The sequence below is a fragment of the Trachypithecus francoisi genome, unplaced genomic scaffold (assembly GCF_009764315.1).
Source record: "Trachypithecus francoisi isolate TF-2019V2 unplaced genomic scaffold, Tfra_2.0 Lachesis_group7, whole genome shotgun sequence".
In the NCBI taxonomy this organism is placed as follows: Eukaryota; Metazoa; Chordata; class Mammalia; order Primates; family Cercopithecidae; genus Trachypithecus; species Trachypithecus francoisi.
The window spans coordinates 54,915,708-54,935,139 of record NW_022681472.1 but is presented as its reverse complement, the minus strand read 5'-3'; the positions used below and the strand labels follow the sequence as shown (position 1 = coordinate 54,935,139).

The window sequence follows — 19,432 nt, the reverse complement described above, 5'->3', positions numbered from 1 at the left end:
AACAAAAATTAGATGCAGAAAAAGCAATCAAAAAAAAATCCATCATGGCTTTATGATTAAAACTCTCAGAAAAATTGGCATACAAGTGACATACCTCAATGTTATAAATGCCATCTACGACAAACTCACAGCCAACATAATACTAAATGGGGAAACGTTGAAAGCATTCCCTAAAAGAACTGGAACAAGACAAGGAGGCCCACTCTTACCACTCCTCTTAAACACAGAGCAATCAGCTAAGAGAAAGAAATAAAGGGCATCCAAATCGGCAAAGAGGAAGTCAAACTGTCACTGTTTGTTGATGATATGATTGTTTACCTACAAAACCCTATCAAGACTCCTCCATAAACCTCCTAGAACTGATAAAAAAAAAAAAAGTCAACAAAGTTTATGGATACAAAATTAATGTACACAAATCAGTAGCTCTTCTATATACCAACAGCGACCAAGCTGAGAATCAAATCAAGAACTCAACCCCTTTTCATTAGCTACAAAAATAAAATAAAATACTTAGGAATATACCTAACCAAGGAGGTGAAAGACCTCTACAAGGAAAACTACAAAACACTGTTGAACGAAATCATAGATGACACAAATAGAAACACATCTCATGCTCATGGATGGGTAGAATCAATATTGCGAAAATGACCATACTGCCAAAAGCAATTCACAAATTCAATACAATTCCCATAAACATGCCACCATCGTTCTTCACAGAACTAGAAAAAAAAATCCTAAAATTCGTAGGGAACCAAAAATGAGTCTGCATAGCCAAAGCAAGACTAAGCAAAAAGAACAAATCTGGAGGCATCACATTACCTGATTTCAAGCAATACAATAAGGCCATAGTCATCAAAACAGCATGGTACTGGTATAAAAATAGTCACATGGACCAATGAAACAGAATACAGAACCCAGAAATAAGCCCAAATACTTACAGCCAACTGATCTTTGACAAAGCAAACTAACACATAAAGTGGAGAAAGGACACCCTATCCAACAAATGGTGCTGGGATAACTGGCAAGTCACATGTAGGAGAATGAAACTGGATCCTCATCTCTCACGTTATACAAAAATCAACTCAAGATGGATGGATCAAGGACTTAAATCTAAGACCTGAAACTATAAAAATTCTAGAAGATAACATCAGAAAAGCCCTCTAGACATTGACTTAGGCAAGGATTTTTCGACCAAGAACCCAAAAGCAAATGCAATAAAAACAAAGATAAATAGCTGGGACTTAATTAAACTAAAGAGTTTTTGCACAGCAAAAGAACAGTCAGCAGAGTAAACAGACAATCCACAGAGTGGGAGAAAATCTTCACAATCTATACATCTGACAACAGACTAATACCCAGAATCTACAACGAACACAAATTAGCAAGAAAAAAAAAACAATCCCATCAGAAAGTGGGCTAAGGACAAGAATAGATAATTCTCAAAAGAAGATACACAAATGGCCAACAAACATATGAAAAAATGCTCAACATCACTAATAATCAGGGAAATGAAAATCAAAACTATAATGTGATACCAACTTACTCCTACAAGAATGGCCATAATCAAAACATCAAAAAATAATAGATATTGGCATGACTCCAGTAAACAAGGAACACTTCTACACTGCTGGTGGGAATGTAAACTAGTACAACCACTATATAAAATGGTGTGGAGATTCCTTAAAGAACTAAATGTAGAACTACCATTTGATCCAGCAATCCCACTACTGGGTATCTACGTAGTGGAAATGGAGTCGTTATACAAAAAAAGATACTTGCACACATGTGTTTAAAGCACACACGTTTATAGCAAAACAATTCACAATTGCAAAAATGTGGAACCAACATAAATGCCTGTCAATCAACGAGCAGATAAAGAAACTGTGATATAGATAGTTAGATAGATAGACACAATGGAATACTACTCAGCAATAAAAAAGAATGAATTAATGGCATTTGTAGTGACCTGGAGGAGACTGGAGACTATTATTCTAAGTGAAGTAACTCAGGAATGGAAAATCAAATATCGTTATGTCCTCACTGATACGTGGAAGCTAAGCTATGAGGATGCAAAGGCATAAGAATTACACAATGAACTTTGGGGACTCGGGGGAAAGAGTGGGAAAGAGGTAAGGGATAAAAGCCTACAAATTGAGTACAGTGTATATTGCTTGTGTAATGAGTGCACCAAAATCTCACAAATTACCACTAGAGAATTTACTCATGTAACCAAACACCACCACCTGTTCCCCAATAACCTATGGAAATAAAAAATCTTAAAAAATAAAAATAAAATGGTTGATTGTATGTTATGTGAATTTCGCTTCATTAAAAAAACACACACACAAACACTGACTTATTTTAAAAAAGAAAAAAAGAGGCTGGGTGCAGTGGCTGAAGCCTGTAATCCCAGCATTTTGGGAGGCCAAGGCAGGTGGATCACGAGGTCAGGAGATCGAGACCATCCTGGCTAACATGGTGAAACCCTGTCTCTACGAAAAATACAAAAAATTAGCCGGGCGAGGTGGCAGGCAACTGTAGTCTCAGCTACTCAGGAGGCTGAGGCAGGAGAATGGCATGAACCCGGGAGGCAGAGCTTGCAGTGAGAGGAGATTGTGCCACTGTACTCCAGCCTGGATGACAGAGCAAGACTCCATCTCAATCAATCAATCAATCAATCAATCAATGATGTGGTTATAAAGAAAAGAAAAGAAGCTGGAGAGGGCAACATGGTTGCTGGAAAGTATTTCCCCAAAATGTAGCAGAGAAATAAGCACTTTAAATGATAGCAAAGTGCCAATAATGCAAATGAGAGATTGAAAGTGAAGGAATATTGTTAAAGTGAGATACTTAAGATACAGAGACAGGATCCACAATAAAGGGAATGCTTCAAGGAACAGCAAAGTCCATAACATAACCATAAAAGGATTGGCTGAAATGGAACAGAAATAAGGATGAGAGTTAAAAATCAAGGAATTGTGTTGCTAGAGAATTATATAAGAATCCATATGGACACTGAAATGACCCAAGATGGATGAACTGAAATGACCCAAGAGGGATGAACAAAAAAAGTCTGTGAATCGGGTAACAAAATTTTCAGTCACAGGGACCACAAAACCAACGGATGATGGCTATCAGGGGACCATAAATGGTTATATAGTCAGGTCACACGAGCTTCAAAAATTAAAAGATATTTGTGAGTGTGTGTGGAAGAGTAATGGTCTAGAGTCAGTCCAATTAGAAGGCCATTTATTATAACATGCAAGCAATGATCTCACCAATGACAGTGATGATAAACACAGACTTCAGCCAAACTAAGAGAGAGGTGATACCTCTCTTGCAGGCCTCCTAATCTCAAATTCTAACTAATTGATTTTTTAAATCAATTCATAATAATTATAATAATTCATAATAATCAGCACTTAAAATTCCAATGATCACATGTAAAATTTCTACAAGTAAATCCATGAAATCCCTGAGGGTAAACAGAGCACATTGATGGCCAGAACAAATGACCATCAAGTAAATACAAAATCCTATCTAAATGTAAACAAAATTAAAAAAAAAAAAAAACTTTGTCCTGTGAAAGTATGGAAATTCTCTAGATCCCAGAAAAGTTCTGCTAGATAGAGCAGATAGGTGCTGGTATCCAATCAAAGATAGCTTTATTTGCCTGCACTACAGTAGAAAAAATAATTCTGAAGCCCTTCGTCAAAATTAGACATTCAAATCAAAACAGCTGCCTCATATCTTTAAGTCTAATTACACTGACACAGACTTTTTAGAAAAACAAAAATAAACTACAAGATGAAACTACAAAAACAATTTGATATAAAATACCACAGTCAAGAGTAATAACATATCACTTATTGATCAGGTCACCTAAATCTATGGGTTGTCAGGACCAAAATTTTTTTCTTATTAATACTGGAAATCAGTGGCTCATGCTTCTAATTCCAGTAATTTGGGAGGCCAAGGCAGGAGGGTCACTTGAAGCCAGGAGTTTGAGACCAACCTGGGCAACATAGCAAGACCCAGTATCAAAAACTGAAACAAAACAAACAAAAAGTGGCTTACTGGTTTCTGACTCAAAATGTTTAAGAAAGGTATCTGTGCTTATGGGAAACAGAAAACTATCTCTGAATTAAAATACCATAGATACAAATATTTTCACTTTTTTGTTTAAAATCTAACTAAACCTGTAGGTACATGAGATAAAAGAATAAAATCACCTTAGGTTTTCAAACAGAAGATTTTTGTAATATTAAAGAGTCATATCAATAATCAGAAGGTTATGACAGTAAAGAAATAAAATTAAACTTGCAAAACTGATTTTAAAATAAGTTAAGCTAAAAAGGAGAAAGGTGGTAAAAGATTATGACAGTAAAGAAATGAACTTGCAAAGATGATTTTTTTTTTTTTTTTTTTTTTTTTTTTTTTTTTTTTTTTTTTTGAGACAGAGTCTGGCTCTGTCGCCCAGCCTGGAGTGCAGTGGCCGGATCTCAGCTCACTGCAAGCTCTGCCTCCCAGGTTCACGCCATTCTCCTGCCTCAGCCTCCCGAGTAACTGGGATTACAGGTGCCCGCCACCTCACCCGGCTAATTTTTTTTGTATTTTTAGTCGAGACGGGATTTCACCGTGTTAGCCAAGGTGGTCTCGATCTCCTGACCTCGTGATCTGCCCGTCTCGGCCTCCCAAAGTGCTGGGATTACAGGCTTGAGCCACCGCGCGGCCTCAAAAATGATATTAAAAGAAGTTAAGCTAAAAAGGAGAAAGATAGTTAAGAATATATACATAAAAATAAGTTTCATCTGGAGTGAAACTGCAACTATTTCTCCTATTAGAAGATAATCTCAGATTTTTAGGTTCAAAAGATGCTTTTCAAATTTTATTTTATTTACTTTTATTTTGAGATGGAGTTTTGCTCTTGTTGCCCAGGCTGGAAGCAATGGGGCGGACTCTGCTCACCGCAACCTCCGCCTCTGGGGTTCAAGCAATTCTCCTGCCTCAGCCTCCCACTTTTCAAATTTTTTATGAAAAATAAGTAGTACTTCCATAAACAGCCTTACAAATAGTTACATTTATTAGATTAAAAGAGTTTTTAACATTTTTGCTCCAGGTGGTACAAAAACCAAAATAAATAGGTGGTGTAGAAACAAATTTATCACTCTCTTTAGGCTGAAGAAACTTTTTTTTTTTTTGGAGAAAGAGTCTCCCTCTGTCGCCCAGGCTGGAGTGCAGTGGCGTGAGCTCCGCCTCCCGGGTTCATGCCATTCTCCTTCCTCAGCCTCCAGAATAGCTGCGACTACAGGCTCCAGCCACCACGCCCCCCTAATTTTTTGTATTTTTAGTAGACATGAGGTTTCACTATGTTAGCCAGGATGGTCTCGTTCTCCTGACCTCGTGATGTGCCCGCCTCGGCCCCCCAAAGTGCTGCAATCACAGGTGTGAGCTACCGTGCCCAGTCAAGAGTTAGTTAATTCAATGATCAAAGAAAGCACATTAATCATATAATTTTTTAAATTGTATAGCAAGTCTTGTCCTGTTTTACAGATGAGGCCCATACAGGCTGAACAAAAAAGAGTATGAAAAAGGAGAGGATTACATAGTTAAATGGAAGTTACTGATAATGTTTTAGCTCTTAAGCTATGTTAACAAGTATTTATTAGATTAGCATGGACTGATGTGTCATGAATCAAAAACTGTGTATCTGAAATCAAAAACAGGATAAACAGTTTACAAGTAGTAACTCTGCAAGATTTAAAAGTGAGGGCAATGACTGACATATATACATCTCTCAGAGTAAATAGGAAATCGTTAACAACTATTTCATGAGTGAAGTTTCAATATATTTTTTAAAATTCACAGTAAACATCAAGATGGATTTCATTTTACGTAACACAACAACTCGGTCACCCACTCATCCTAAAAATCTCTATAAGTAAAACTGATTATAAAGATATGTTAAGGCAGTGTATTTAAACCATGACCACTAGAATCACAATCATTATGAATCTCTTTTTCTAAGTGTCTTTTGCTGAGATTATATAAATATTTTAGCAATGCTTTTCAGTGCAGTACAGAGTAGATAACCAATAAATGTTGGTAGAATTAAATTTACCTTCACAAACAAGACATGCCTTCTTATCAAGGCATTTAACAATATCTTATTTTTGGAATGATCTTATCTGATTTAAGTCTTATGTTCATACCTTTTAATCATACTTCAATACATTCATATATAATAGTTTTTAACAGATTCATCTTTGAGTACCTATAACTCTAAAAGGCCCCTTCACTAAACCTACCATTCCAACCCCAATTTTATTTAGAAAATACGTCTTTTCTTCATGGTGATTCTACAGTAACTTGAAATAATTTGAATATAAACTTATTCAGTTTTACTAGTACATGCATAAGTTTCAGCTTAATTACATACTACACTAATCAAAGCTTAAAACAGGAAAATAAACTATTTTAAAATCTGCTTCATCTACAATGTTTTTACTCAAAATTTAATTCCAATCACTAGCATAAACCCAAGCATTACTCTCCAGGGGTGTACACTGCTAAATAATTTGTCCAAATGTCAACTGCAATTTTCAAAAATCCTCTCTAACCCAAAATGTTAAACATCTGTAAAAAATACTTGTTTTGAGAGTGGTTTACATTCATGACATTTAACCTTTTGCTGTACACACCACAAAATTCAAGTCTCAATTACCATGCAAGCAGGAAACCTGATCATTTCTGCAGTAGCCAGCTGCATAGTCCAATATCAAGTATTAGTTCTAGGTTGCACTAAGTCATGTGTTGCAAGTCTTTTTCTGCAGCCTCTATAATTAGTTGTAATTTGCCTCTGTTAAAACGTGTTTCTTAAGGGACATCTGGCCTTGAAACTTCCACCTTCTCAATGAAAAAATACTTAGCGTCTGGATTTTTTTTTTTTTCTCTTTTAATATGGAACACTGCATGGGTGGTATAACCAAGTCCAGACTTTGAAAAAAAATAAATTCCAAGAAAAGATAGTAATTAAGAACCATTTAAGTATTACCAACTATAAATGTAAAGTAAAACTTTGTTGTAACTATCCACAGATTTCTAAATTAATCTCTCAAACATTAGAAGATCACAAAGTAACTTTTCATTTTCATAAGAATATAACATTGGACTATATTAACTTCTAGAAACTATATTAAGTTAAATTGGATAATACATGTTTGGAATCAAAGATTTCATAAATGGAAAAAAGATCTGAGTCCAGTGGGTTGATATGACACTCAAAGCATCCACTTAAAATAGGAAATAATTTTAACAGTTCATTTTTAACCCTAACTTCACAAAGATTAAAGTTACATTTAGAATATGTTAAACCTACATACAGATTCACATGAAGGCATTTTAATAATACTTATCAATTTACTTGATTATTGCCAATCTTCCTTAAAACTAAAAGTTAAATGTTAAGTAGCTGATAAAAAAAAAAAAACCTAATAAAAATGAATGACAGACACACCACTCTTTTGTAAGGTGAAAGTGGAAACATTCTCTACAATAAGCTATGGTCCTGACCTATTTCTCTTTCCTAGATTGGAAAATTTTTGGTAGAAACTCTTTAAAACCAATATTATACATCTGCAAAAAAACACTAGCAAGAAATGTAAGATGGGTCAGAGAAGGAAGAAATAAATCTGAAAAAAGAAAAAATCAGTTTCTTATACCAAAACTTCAAAAACAATTATAAAATTTGGTACAAATATATTTTCATCTTCCCAAAAAATAACCTGAGAAATTCCCTTCAGATTTAGAAAAATTATGTAAAGAAAAAATTCATACAAGTCCTTTGCAAAAATCTAAAAATGTTAATGTAAAAATTGGACACAATTAGGCTGTACTTTCATTGTAGATGTAAGTAATAAGCAATCTGCATGGTCCCTAGTAGAGCTATGACAAAGTAAGTAAAATCTGTATGAAAACAACCTTTACATATTTTATTCAAATTTAAAAACGCCCATTACAAATAATCATGTAACTTAAAAGGGCATATACAAATTAAAGGCCAGGCACAGTGGCTCATGCCTGTAATCCCAGCATTTTCAGAGGCCAAGGCGGGCAGATCACGATGTCAAGAGATCGAGACCATCCTGGCCAACATGGTGAAATCCCTTCTCTAGCAAAAATACAAAAATTAGCTGGGCGTGGTGGTGCACACCTGTAGTCCCAGCTACTCGGGAGGCTAAGGCAAGAAAATCGCTTGAACCCGGGAGGCGGAGGTTGCAGCGAGCCGAGACTACACCACTGCACTCCAGCCTGGCAACAGAGTGAGACTCTTTCAAAAAAAAAAAAAAAAAAAATTAAGTATATAAGCTATGTTTATGTAACAGTTGATATATTCGAAAAAGTAATGTCAAATACTACTAAAATTAGTTAACATAAAGAACTTAGTTCAATAATTTCTTACCTGTATCCCATCCTTAAGTTTCAAAATGCATTCCATAGTATTGATGGTAATTACCACTGGTTCTGAACCCAGTTTTGTCCATGGTACATGAATCCTTAATTCATGAATATGTCCACTTAAAAAAGTGAATGGTAATTTCAGTTCCTTAAAACACAAAACATTGCATAAAAGTTAGTAAGTGTTTAATATTTTTTATTATAATATGCAAATATCTTTTTTAAAAAATAAAATTTCCAAAACAAGAATATTTGGGGACTTACTGTTTAGTGCTTAATATTTTTCATTCTAATGTATAAATTCCTTTCTTAAAAGAGAAATAAAGTGTCCAACACAAAAATATTTTGAGAATTACTGTTTATCAAAAAGTAGCATCAAATACCTTGTTAGGCCATAGTTAATGACAAATAATAATTTATAGTACAAGTTACATTTAATAAGTTACTTAAGCACTCTAGGCCTGTCTCCTATTTTGCTGAATGGAAAAAATATATAATACTTGGTACATGATGAAAGCTCATAGATGGTAGTACAATAGTATATAACAGCAGTACTTGAGATACCTGAAATGATGTAATTTTTTAAGTCTCCATCTAAAAATATGTCTTCAAAATATGTTTTAAACTAATAGAACAGTATTCTAAGTCAAGTTGAAAGGTGAGCTCAACTGGAGATTTGAGAATAACTTGACAAAATGAAAACTGATCAACCTAAAAAAAAAAAAAATGTATTCCACTTCACCTAATGTAAAATTGAACTGGATACTACTTGGTCCCAAATTTTAAATATTTTCTGACTGCTTTCCATTATCATTAGATAAAAGATTAGACATGAAAAATTTCACCAAAATTGCTTTATGCTCATTTGTCTCACTTCTAGATACAATTTGTTTACAAATCAACAAAGGACGAAGAAAAAAATGTATTCCCATCACATTTTTTACAGTTATTGTAACTCTATTTGTGAAAGTTAATAAAAATATTAAGCTTATTCATTCACATTTTAGCCTACCTAGTTGGTTCAGCAACACAGTAGCAATATACCTAAATACAGACAGTATAGCAAACTGATTAAGACCAATAACTCTGCAGCCAGCAAAGACTTCATTGTATCTGTGCCTGTTTCATTATCTTTAAAATTTGTATAAAAATACTATATTTTGAATATTAGATCAATTAATCTACATAAAGCTTAGAATACTACCTTCCTCACAGAGAAATCATTATAAAGGTGCTAGGCTGGGCACGGTGGCTCAAGCCTGTAATCCCAGCACTTTGGGAGGCCAAGACGGGTGGATCACGAGGTCAGGAGATCGAGACCATCCTGGCAAACACGGTGAAACCCCGTCTCTACTAAAAAATACAAAAAACTAGCCGGGCAAGGTGGCGGGCGCCTGTAGTCCCAGCTACTCGGGAGGCTGAGCCAGAAGAATAGCGTGAACCTGGGAGGCGGAGCTTGCAGTGAGCTGAGATCTGGCCACTGCACTCCAGCCTGGGTGACAGAGCGAGACTCCGTCTCAAAAAATAAATAAATAAATAAATAAATAAATAAAAAGTTGCTAAATATTATTATAATTACAAAAGTATGGGCCTAATTTGTTTCTTCAACTAGAGGTTTTTTTTTTTTTTTTTTAGAGGGCAGCTATTAAGTTTATTGTTAGTACTCTATGCTAATAGAATGTCACAATTTTTAGATCTTTGTCATTATCACAGTATTTTTAAAATGCATTAATTTCTTCAAGCATTGTTCAGCTAGCACAAGATTATATATTGATTAGTGCCTGTAACAAAAGCAATATTTACTAAGCACTGAGTACGTACCAGGCACTATTCTAAGCACCTTACTTGTAAACAATTATTTACTCCTCCTAAGAACCACAAAATTTAAATACCATTATCCCCATTTTACAGTGAAGAATCTGAGACATGAAGGGTCAAGAATCTTCCCAAAATGAAACATCTAGGAGAGCCTGGACTCAAAATTAAGAAATATTATGCCAGAGCCATGGCTCTTAACCACTATAATACTGCCTCTCTACACTTCCATTATCAGCACTGAAAATGTTTCCACTGGCTATTTATCTACCTAACCGGACAATGAGCAGATTACAATTCCACCTCTGCCACCCTATGCCTTGTGTAACAATGATATATTTGCAAAATGGCTTTCAAAGTTGCAGTCTAAGGTCATAACTCAGATTGTCTCAGAGTTCTCAGAGTACAGATGTTTAAAGACACCTGAATCAAACTCAAGAACTTAGTGTCATCAGAATGCTACTAGCCAAACATTAATTAACACAAGAGGTGACTTTCTGGATTAGAACATGGAATTTTGAGACATATGATCTGACTTTATAAGCAAGATAATTTCAATTTCAAAATCACAGAGGAAAGAAAAATAAATATTTATATACACTGTAAAAGGTGAAACACAAATGATGATTGTTATAACAAATGGATCTTCCTTTAGGTAACCAAAAAAGGTATTTTCTTTTCATTCTTTTCCCTTCTTGAAATATATAAATCTACAACTTTAAAATATTTTATTTATGTATAACTTTTAGGTAATACATCATGTAAAATGTATCCCTAAAATCAGAACATCTATGATAATGCAATGGATATTAGAGCAAAGAATTTCAGAAGAGAGTTGAATATATCTCAAAAACCTAATTATAGGTAAGGTATTATAAAATAACAGAGAAAAGGGATACTTTTAAAATGAACACAACAGGCAACAAAAGCAAATATAGAAAAATGAGACTACATCAAATTTTAAAACTTCTGCACAACAAAGGAAAAAGAATAAAAAAGATCACTTATGGCATGGACAAAAATATTTGCAAACCATCTATCTGATAAGGTACTAATATCTAGAATATATAACAAGTCCTATGACTAATCAACAACAAAATAACAATAATTCTATTTAAAAATGGACAAAGGAATTGAAGACATGTCCACAAAAAAGATATACAAATGGCCAACAAGTATATGAAAAGAAGCTCAACATAACTACTCATTAGGGAAATGCAAATCAAAAACCACAATGAACTATCTCTCAGTCATAACAATGGCCATTATCAAAAACATAATAAGTGTTGAGAAAATGGAATACTTATACACTCTTAGTGGAAACATAAAATGGTACAACTGCTACAGAACATAATATGGAGATTCCTCAACAAATCAAAAGCAGAATTACAATGATCCAGAGACCCCAATTCTAGGTACATACCCAAAATAATTTAAAAGAAAATCTTAAGGAGATATTCACACAGCCATGTTCAAAGCAGCATTAATCACAATAGCTTTAAAGTAAAAGCAACTCTAATATCCATTTTGAATGAATGGATAAGCAAAATGTAATACGCACATACAATGGAATATTATTCTGCCTTAAAAAATAAGCAAATCCCATAATATACCACAACATGGATGAAACATGAGGACATTATGGTAAATAAGGCAGTTATGAAAAGATAAATACTGTATGATTCCACATATATAAGGTATCTAACATTGTCAAACTCTTAGAAAGTAGACTGGTGGTTGTCAAGGGCGGGGGCAGGGGAAAGGTAAAAAGGGAGTCATTGGTTCAATAGATAGAGTTTCAGATTTACAAGACAAAAATGTTCTGAAGATCTGCTGCACAAGGATGTGCATACAGTTAACAGTAATATAGTATACACTTAAAAGTGCTTAAGATGGTCATTTCTCTTTAAGAAACAAGGTCTGTCACCCAGGCTGGAGTGCAGTGGCACAATCAGCTCACTGAAACCTCCAACTCCTGGGCTCTCCCACCTCAGCATGCCAAGTAGCTAGGATTATATGCACATGGCACCACACCCAACCAATTTTTTAAATTTTTGGCACAGATGAGTCTCACTACGTTGCCCAGTCTGGTCTTCAACTTCTGGGCTTCAAGCTATCCTCCCATCTCAGCCCTCAAAGTGCTGGGATTATAGGCACGAGCCACCATGCCCAGCCTCAATGACAAATTTTATGTCACATGTTTGTTACTACCAGAACACACTCACACAGACACACACATAAGTGACAAGACTTCAAGAATGCTGAATGAGGAGCTCGGCAAATCCTCTCCCCAAAAAGCAATGACAAAAAGGACAAAGTTGTCAAAAATAACAGCTCAGCAGCAATAAGAGTAAGGCTAGCATAAGGTCACAATACAATTTGGGTCAGGCAACAAAACAGCAGACCAGTCCAAAAATTAACAGAGAAATCTGGAAAATGATACAGCCCAATGGGATCTTGCCAAGGTCTCACATATATATTACTGGTAGTCTAGAAAGTTGTACGCATATGCAAGAATGTACTTATTCAGAAGACTGTATATCTGTTGTTCCACCAGATATACAGATACAATCCCCCAAGCAACCACAAAGAGAGGGCAATAACTAGCAAACTACTCATTTCTAGTTAACCATGAGGCCTCATGAACATAGAGAATTAAAAAAAAAAAAATCAGACTTATAATCTCCTGACTTTGAAACTATTACCCAGTAAATGTATATATCCCATGTCAAAGAGTAAATACCTTACTAGCTCAAAGGTAAACAATCTCCAATCACTGGCTGATGACTAATTATAGTAACCCAGTGAAATTCCTAGAATGTCAGCCTTAAAAATAGAAAAGGGAATTTTTTTTTTTAATGAGCAGAGAAATCAGAGGGCACACGAAACAGACATCACAAAATTAGTCGAGGCAAGTCAATAAACAAATAAACCTGCAACAACAACCATCTCCTGGGGGAGAAGAAATCAAAATCCAAAGTTGCTGCAATATATTAAACAAAATGTTCAATTTACAACAAACAACTATGACACATGCAAAGCATACAGAAATAAAAATAGTCAATAGAAACTATCTTTGAAGGAGATCAAATGCAGGGCTTGGTGCACAAAGACTTCAAAACATCAATTCCAAATATGTTCAAAGAAATAAGGGAAACCATATACAAAATTTTTTTTTTTTGAGATGGAGTCTCACCTTGTCACCCAGAGTGGAGTGCAATGGTGTGATCTCGGCTCACTGCCATCTCTGCCTCCTAGGTTCCAATGATTCTCCTGCCTCAGCCTCCCGAATAGCTAGGATTACAGGCACCCGCCACCACGCCCAGCTAATTTTTGTATTTTTAGTAGGGATGGGGTTTCACCATGTTGGCCAGGCTGGTCTCGAACTCCTGACCTCAAGTGATCCACCCACCTCGGCCTCCCAAAGTGCTGGGATTACAGGCGTAAGCCACTGCATCCGGCCTCAATTAGAAAATGTCAATAAAAAGAAATTACCAAAAAAATGAAAATTTTGGAATTGAAAGTACAATCAACAAAATAAAAAATTCACTAGAAGTGCTCAGCAGCAGATTTGACTTGGCAAAAGAATCAGTGAATTCAAATCCAAATATATCATAGTCAAACTACAGAAAGCCAGGGACAAAAAAAAAGCTGAGAGCAGAAAGACAAAAACAATTTTTCAGGTACAAGGAAACTTTTAGTAGATTAACACCTAATTTCTCCAAGAATTCTATATCCAGCAAAATTATCCTTTGATAATGCAAGCAAATTAAAAGATACTCAAATAAAGAATAAGATAATTGATTCCTAGCAGAATATTAACAGAAGTTCATTAGACTGAAAGGAAGTAGCAATAGATGATAAAACAAATTCACATAACAAAACAATACAGGTAATTATGTTGGTGACTGGTAAAGGACATTATAAATGCTTTGTTCTCCCGTGTTCTTCTGATTTAAAAGGAAACTGCGTAAAACAATAATGATAAAATTGTATTGTTTGACTTTTAACAAGTGAAGATGCAATATATGTGACTATAACAGCACAAGCAGCAGAAGAAAATGGAGCTATAGTAGGGAAATGTTCTCTATTTTAATAGAATAAAGTTATCAATAATCTCAAGCAGTTTGCAGTAAATCATATAATCCCCCAAGCAACCACAAAGAAAATAATTCAGGCCAGGCACAGTGGCTCACATCTGTAATCCCAGCACTTCGGGAAGCTGAGGCGGGCGGATCACGAGGTCAGGAGATCGAGACTATCCTGGCTAACATGGTGAAACCCCGTCTCTACTAAAAATACAAAAAAAAAAATTAGCTGGACTTGGTGGCGGGTGCCTTTAGTCCCAGCTACTCGGGAGGCTGAGGCAGGAGAATGGCATGAACCCGGGAGGTGGAGCTTGCACTGAGTCAAGATCACGCCACCGCATCCAGCCTGGGCAACAGATCAAGACTCTGTCTCAAAAAAAAAAAAGAGAAAGAAAGAAAATAATTCAAAAGTAATTTGAAAGTCAATAAAGGAATTAAAATAGAACATCAAAAAATATCAATTTATTACAAAAGAAATTAATAAGAGTATCAGAGGAACAAAACAGACATGAGGTACACAGAAAATAATAGCAAAATGATAAATGTAAATCCAATCATATGAATAAAAATTAGAGGTGAACAGATTAAAAACTTCAATCAAAATGGAACCCAATGCTCATCTCCTCCACAAAGAAAAACCAAAACAACAAATAGAGCACTTTGAGTTGAATGTCTATGGGAGAACAATGGAACTCATCAGGAAGTAATGAAGATCTTCTGAGGCACAGAAAACTCCACAGGTCAGCATAAAGAAGAAAGGAGAGCACCTGGCCAAGATCAGCCTGGAGCCAGAAGGGGCTCCCCATTGACGAGAAAAGTTAAGCAAGACATCCTCAGCAGTCCCCATGACCACTGTGGATACTTGCAATCCAAGCTACAGGGCAGCTCCACAGTCCTCACAAGCCCTGAGTCCAGTATAGCGAGCTGCCTGAGGTCCATAAGGCTGGATTGCTCCAGAAAGAGAATTCACATTTGATCCACTGAATTCCCCAGGATCCAAGCTGCTGCAGTACTATATCATTTGGAGAATGAAGCAACTGCTAGAGTGCATTCTGCCTTGGGGCTCAATAGCCCTGGCATCTCTACATCCCTTGGACCCTGTAATCAGAAAATGGCAGCTGAGAAATAGCAGCCATTTCTCAGGGACTAAGGACCAGCCTGCCTAGCATTCCTCACCCCAAGCAAAGCCACACCACTGCCTCCACAAACACCCACAGTCTAGCCCACTGAGGCACTCACAGAAAATGCTGATATTGATGACGGCTGAAGAAATCACATAGAAATTACATTACTGCACCCAATCAGGAAAATAGCCTAGGCACCCTACTCAACCAATACTGAAGTCAAATCTACAGGAAAAAGTTTTTTCCTATGAAAACTACTTCATAAAATTGGCAGAAGTGGTTGTTCTACCAGATAAACAGATATCAAGCTAGGGACACAAGAAACATGAAAAGGCATGGAAACATGACACCTCAAAGGAACACAGTAATTCTCTAATAACATACCCCAAGGAAAACAAACCAATAAAATACCTGAAAAGGAATTCACAGTAATTTCTTAAGGAAACTCAGTGAAATACAAAAGAATACAGATAGTTAATTCAACAAAATCAGAAAAACAAGTCATGATCTGAATGAGAAATTCAACAGATATATGCCATAAAAAAGAACCAAACAGAAATCTTAGCATTGAAGAAGTCAATGAATAAAATTTAAAAATACAAATGAAAGTTTCAGCAATACACAAGATCAAGCAGAAGAATTTGCGAACTTGAACATAAGTCTTTTGAAATATAGTAAATCTTCACCTAACATCATCAGTGGGTTCTTGGAAACTGTGATTTAAATGAAACAACATGTAACAAAACTAATTTCACGGCCGGGCACGGTGGCTCACGCCTGTAATCCCAGCACTTTGGGAGGCCGAGACGTGCGGATCACGAGGTCAGGAGATCGAGACCATCCTGGCTAACACGGTGAAACCCCATTTCTACTAAAAAAGTACAAAAAAATTAGCCGGGCTTAGTGGCAGGCACTTGTAGTCCCAGCTACTCGGGAGGCTGAGGCAGGAGAATGGCGTGAACCCGGGAGGCGGAGCTTGCAGTGAGCCAAGACAGCGCCACTGCACTCCAGCCTGGGAGACAGAGCAAGACTCGTCTCAAAAAAAAAAAAAAAAACCTAATTTCACCTAGGCTAACTGATATAAACAAAAGTTCCTACAGCCTATGTCTAGTCACAAAAACATGACCAATATTGTAAAGAGCCAAACCACTTCTAATATCAAATACGGAAATAGATGTAGGCTATATGTACATTTAAGAAAGATTAATGAAATTATTAAATTAGTATCAATTATTACATTATTAATAAAATTAAGATTAATAAATATTTACCAAATTTATGGTCAATCGGTGAATGACAGCAGTCACAATGGTTGTGAATGAAATCATGAAACAAATGTTTGGAAAGTGAAAAGAGGAGCATCTTCTAATGCCACACAGTTAAAAAACAAGGAATACTGTGAGATCACTGAGTGCTTTCTGAATGCATCATATATTGTGCATTTGTATGATTATCATATACTTTATGAATTTTTATTGTATAGTACCATGCGATTGTACATTTTCCAACCTGCTTATTCCAGTTCCGTGTCACAGGTGGCTGAAGCCTATCCAGCCACTCAGGGTAAAAAGTAGAAACCAGTTCTGGACAGGACACCATTACATCACAGTTCACACACACACACACACTCACTCACTCATACTGGGACAATTTAGACATACCAGTTAACCAAATATTCACATCTTTGGGAAGCAGAAGGAAACCAGACTATCTGGAGAAAACCCATGCAGATATGGGGAGAACAAGCAAACTCCATAAAGACAGAGGGCCTGACCAGAAATCATTTTTGTCTCAGCAACATTATAACTAAACAATGCTGAACATTATTTTGAGGTCCTCCTGTACCCGGGTTAGCCAAAAAAAAAAAACAACAACAACAAAACAAATAAAAAACAGACAATTAAAAAGAATGAGAAGAAAGCCTACAGGGCCTATGGGATACTATTAAGTTAAAAAAAAAAAAAAAAAAAAAGCATGTATTTTTGGAGGTCCAGGGGAAGAGAACAGACAAGGCATACAAAACCTATTTAAATAAATAATAGCTGAAAACATCTCAAGTCACAGGAGAAATATAAACATCCAGGTCCAGAAAGCTCAAAGTTTCCCAAATAGACTCAACCCAAAAAGGTCCTCTCAGGATACACTATAGTCAAACTGAGAAAAGATGAACATTACAGTGAAACTGTCAAAATTCAAACACAAAGAGAATTTTTAAAATAGGAAAAGTGTGAAGTAACACATAAGGGACTCTCCATAAGACTAACAGCAGATTTCTCAGCAGAAACATAGGCCAAGAGACAATGAGATGCCATATTCGAAATGTTGAAAGAAAACAAACTGTTAGCCAAGATTACCATATCTAGTAAAGCTACCCTTCAGAAATGAAGGAAAAATAAAATCTTTCCCAGAGAAGCAAAAAATGAGGTAATTTATCACCACTAGACTGAATGGACAAGAAATGATTAGGGGAATCCTAGAACTGAAAGCGAACAGACTATAACTACCATCATGAAAACATGCAGAAGTGTCAATCTCACTGATGAAGCAGATTCACAAATGAGAAAGAGAAGTAAAAATTATCACTACAGAAACCACCAAACTGGAAAGATAAACAATAAGAAACTAAGGAAGAAAGAATGGATACATACTTTAAAGAAACAAAAGGGAATTAGCAAAATGACAAGAGAAATTCCTCACCTATCAATAATAACCTTGAATGTAAACAAATAAAAATGCCAAATTAAAAACTATAATCCCCAATTAAAAGCTATAAACTGGATGAATGGATTAACAAAAAACAAGACCAGGCTGGCCATGGTGGCTCACACCTGTAATCCCAGCACTTTGGGAGGCCAAGGCAGGCAAATCACCTGAGGTCAGGAGTTTAAGACCAGCCTGGCCAACGTGGTGAAACCCCATCTCTAAAAAAATACAAAAATTAGCTGGGCATGATGGTGGATGCCTGTAATGCCAGCAACTTGGGAGGCTGACGTGGGAGAATCACTTGAACCTGGGAGGCAGAGGCTGCAGTGAGCCAAGATTGCACCACTGCACTCCAGCCTGGTGACAGAGTGAGAGGAGGGAAGTGGGGGGGGGGGGCGGGCAGGCAGGGAAACAAGACCCAACTATATGCTGCCTATAAGAAACTCACTTCTGTAAACATATTCATAAACTTAAAATGAAGAAATGAAAAAAGTTCCACCAAAAATGAATAGGAGTAGCTATCCTTATATCAGAAAAAATATACTTTAAGTCACAAACTGTATAAGGAGACAAAGAAGGTCATTATATAATAATAATGAAGTCAATTTGACAAGCATCTATAACAACTATAAATATATACACACTCTCTACTAGAGCACTCAGATAAAGCAAATATTATTGGATCTAAAGAGAGAGATAAACTCCATTACAATAATAATTGGGGACTTTAACACCCCACTCATAGCACTGAACAGATCACTAGCAGAAAATCAGTCAAAAATATCAAATTTCAATTGCACTGTAGACCAAATAGACGTAACATATTTACAGAACAACAGCTGCAGAATACATTCTTGCCATTAGCACAAAAAAAAATTCTCCAAAAATTTTAAAAGTCAAAGTCATATCAAGTTTCTTTTCTAACCACAGTAGAATAAAACTAAAAATCAGTAACAAGTAAACTTTGGAAACTGTACAAATACACGAAAATTGAACAGCATGCTTTTGAATAACCAAAGGATCAATAAAAAAAGTGAACAAGAAATTTTAAAATTTCTTGAAACAAATGAAAATAGAAATACAACATAGTAAATCCTATGGAATATAGCAAAAACAGTACAGTTTTTAGCATTAAACAGTTGTATCAAGAAGTTGAAAGATTTCAAATAAACAACCTAACAATGCATGTCAAGGACCTAGAAAAGCAAGAACAAAACAAACACAAAATTAGTAGAAGGAAAGATA

The 19,432-nt window shown here is 35.7% G+C and overlaps 1 protein-coding gene across 10 annotated transcripts in view; it reads right to left on the bottom strand.

The window, feature by feature from the left end:
- The window catches only part of VPS13B (vacuolar protein sorting 13 homolog B), an 869,883-nt gene that overhangs the window by 835,872 nt on the left and 14,579 nt on the right, over positions 1-19,432 (bottom strand). For all 10 annotated transcript variants that reach the window (XR_004435186.1, XM_033202375.1, XM_033202376.1 and 7 more), the window contains exon 3: positions 8,462-8,605. Coding sequence is in view for 9 of the 10 variants with exons in the window: in XM_033202375.1 (XP_033058266.1) it covers positions 8,462-8,605 (144 nt within the window). In the remaining variant the exon portion in view is untranslated. The remainder of the gene's footprint in view (positions 1-8,461; positions 8,606-19,432) is intronic.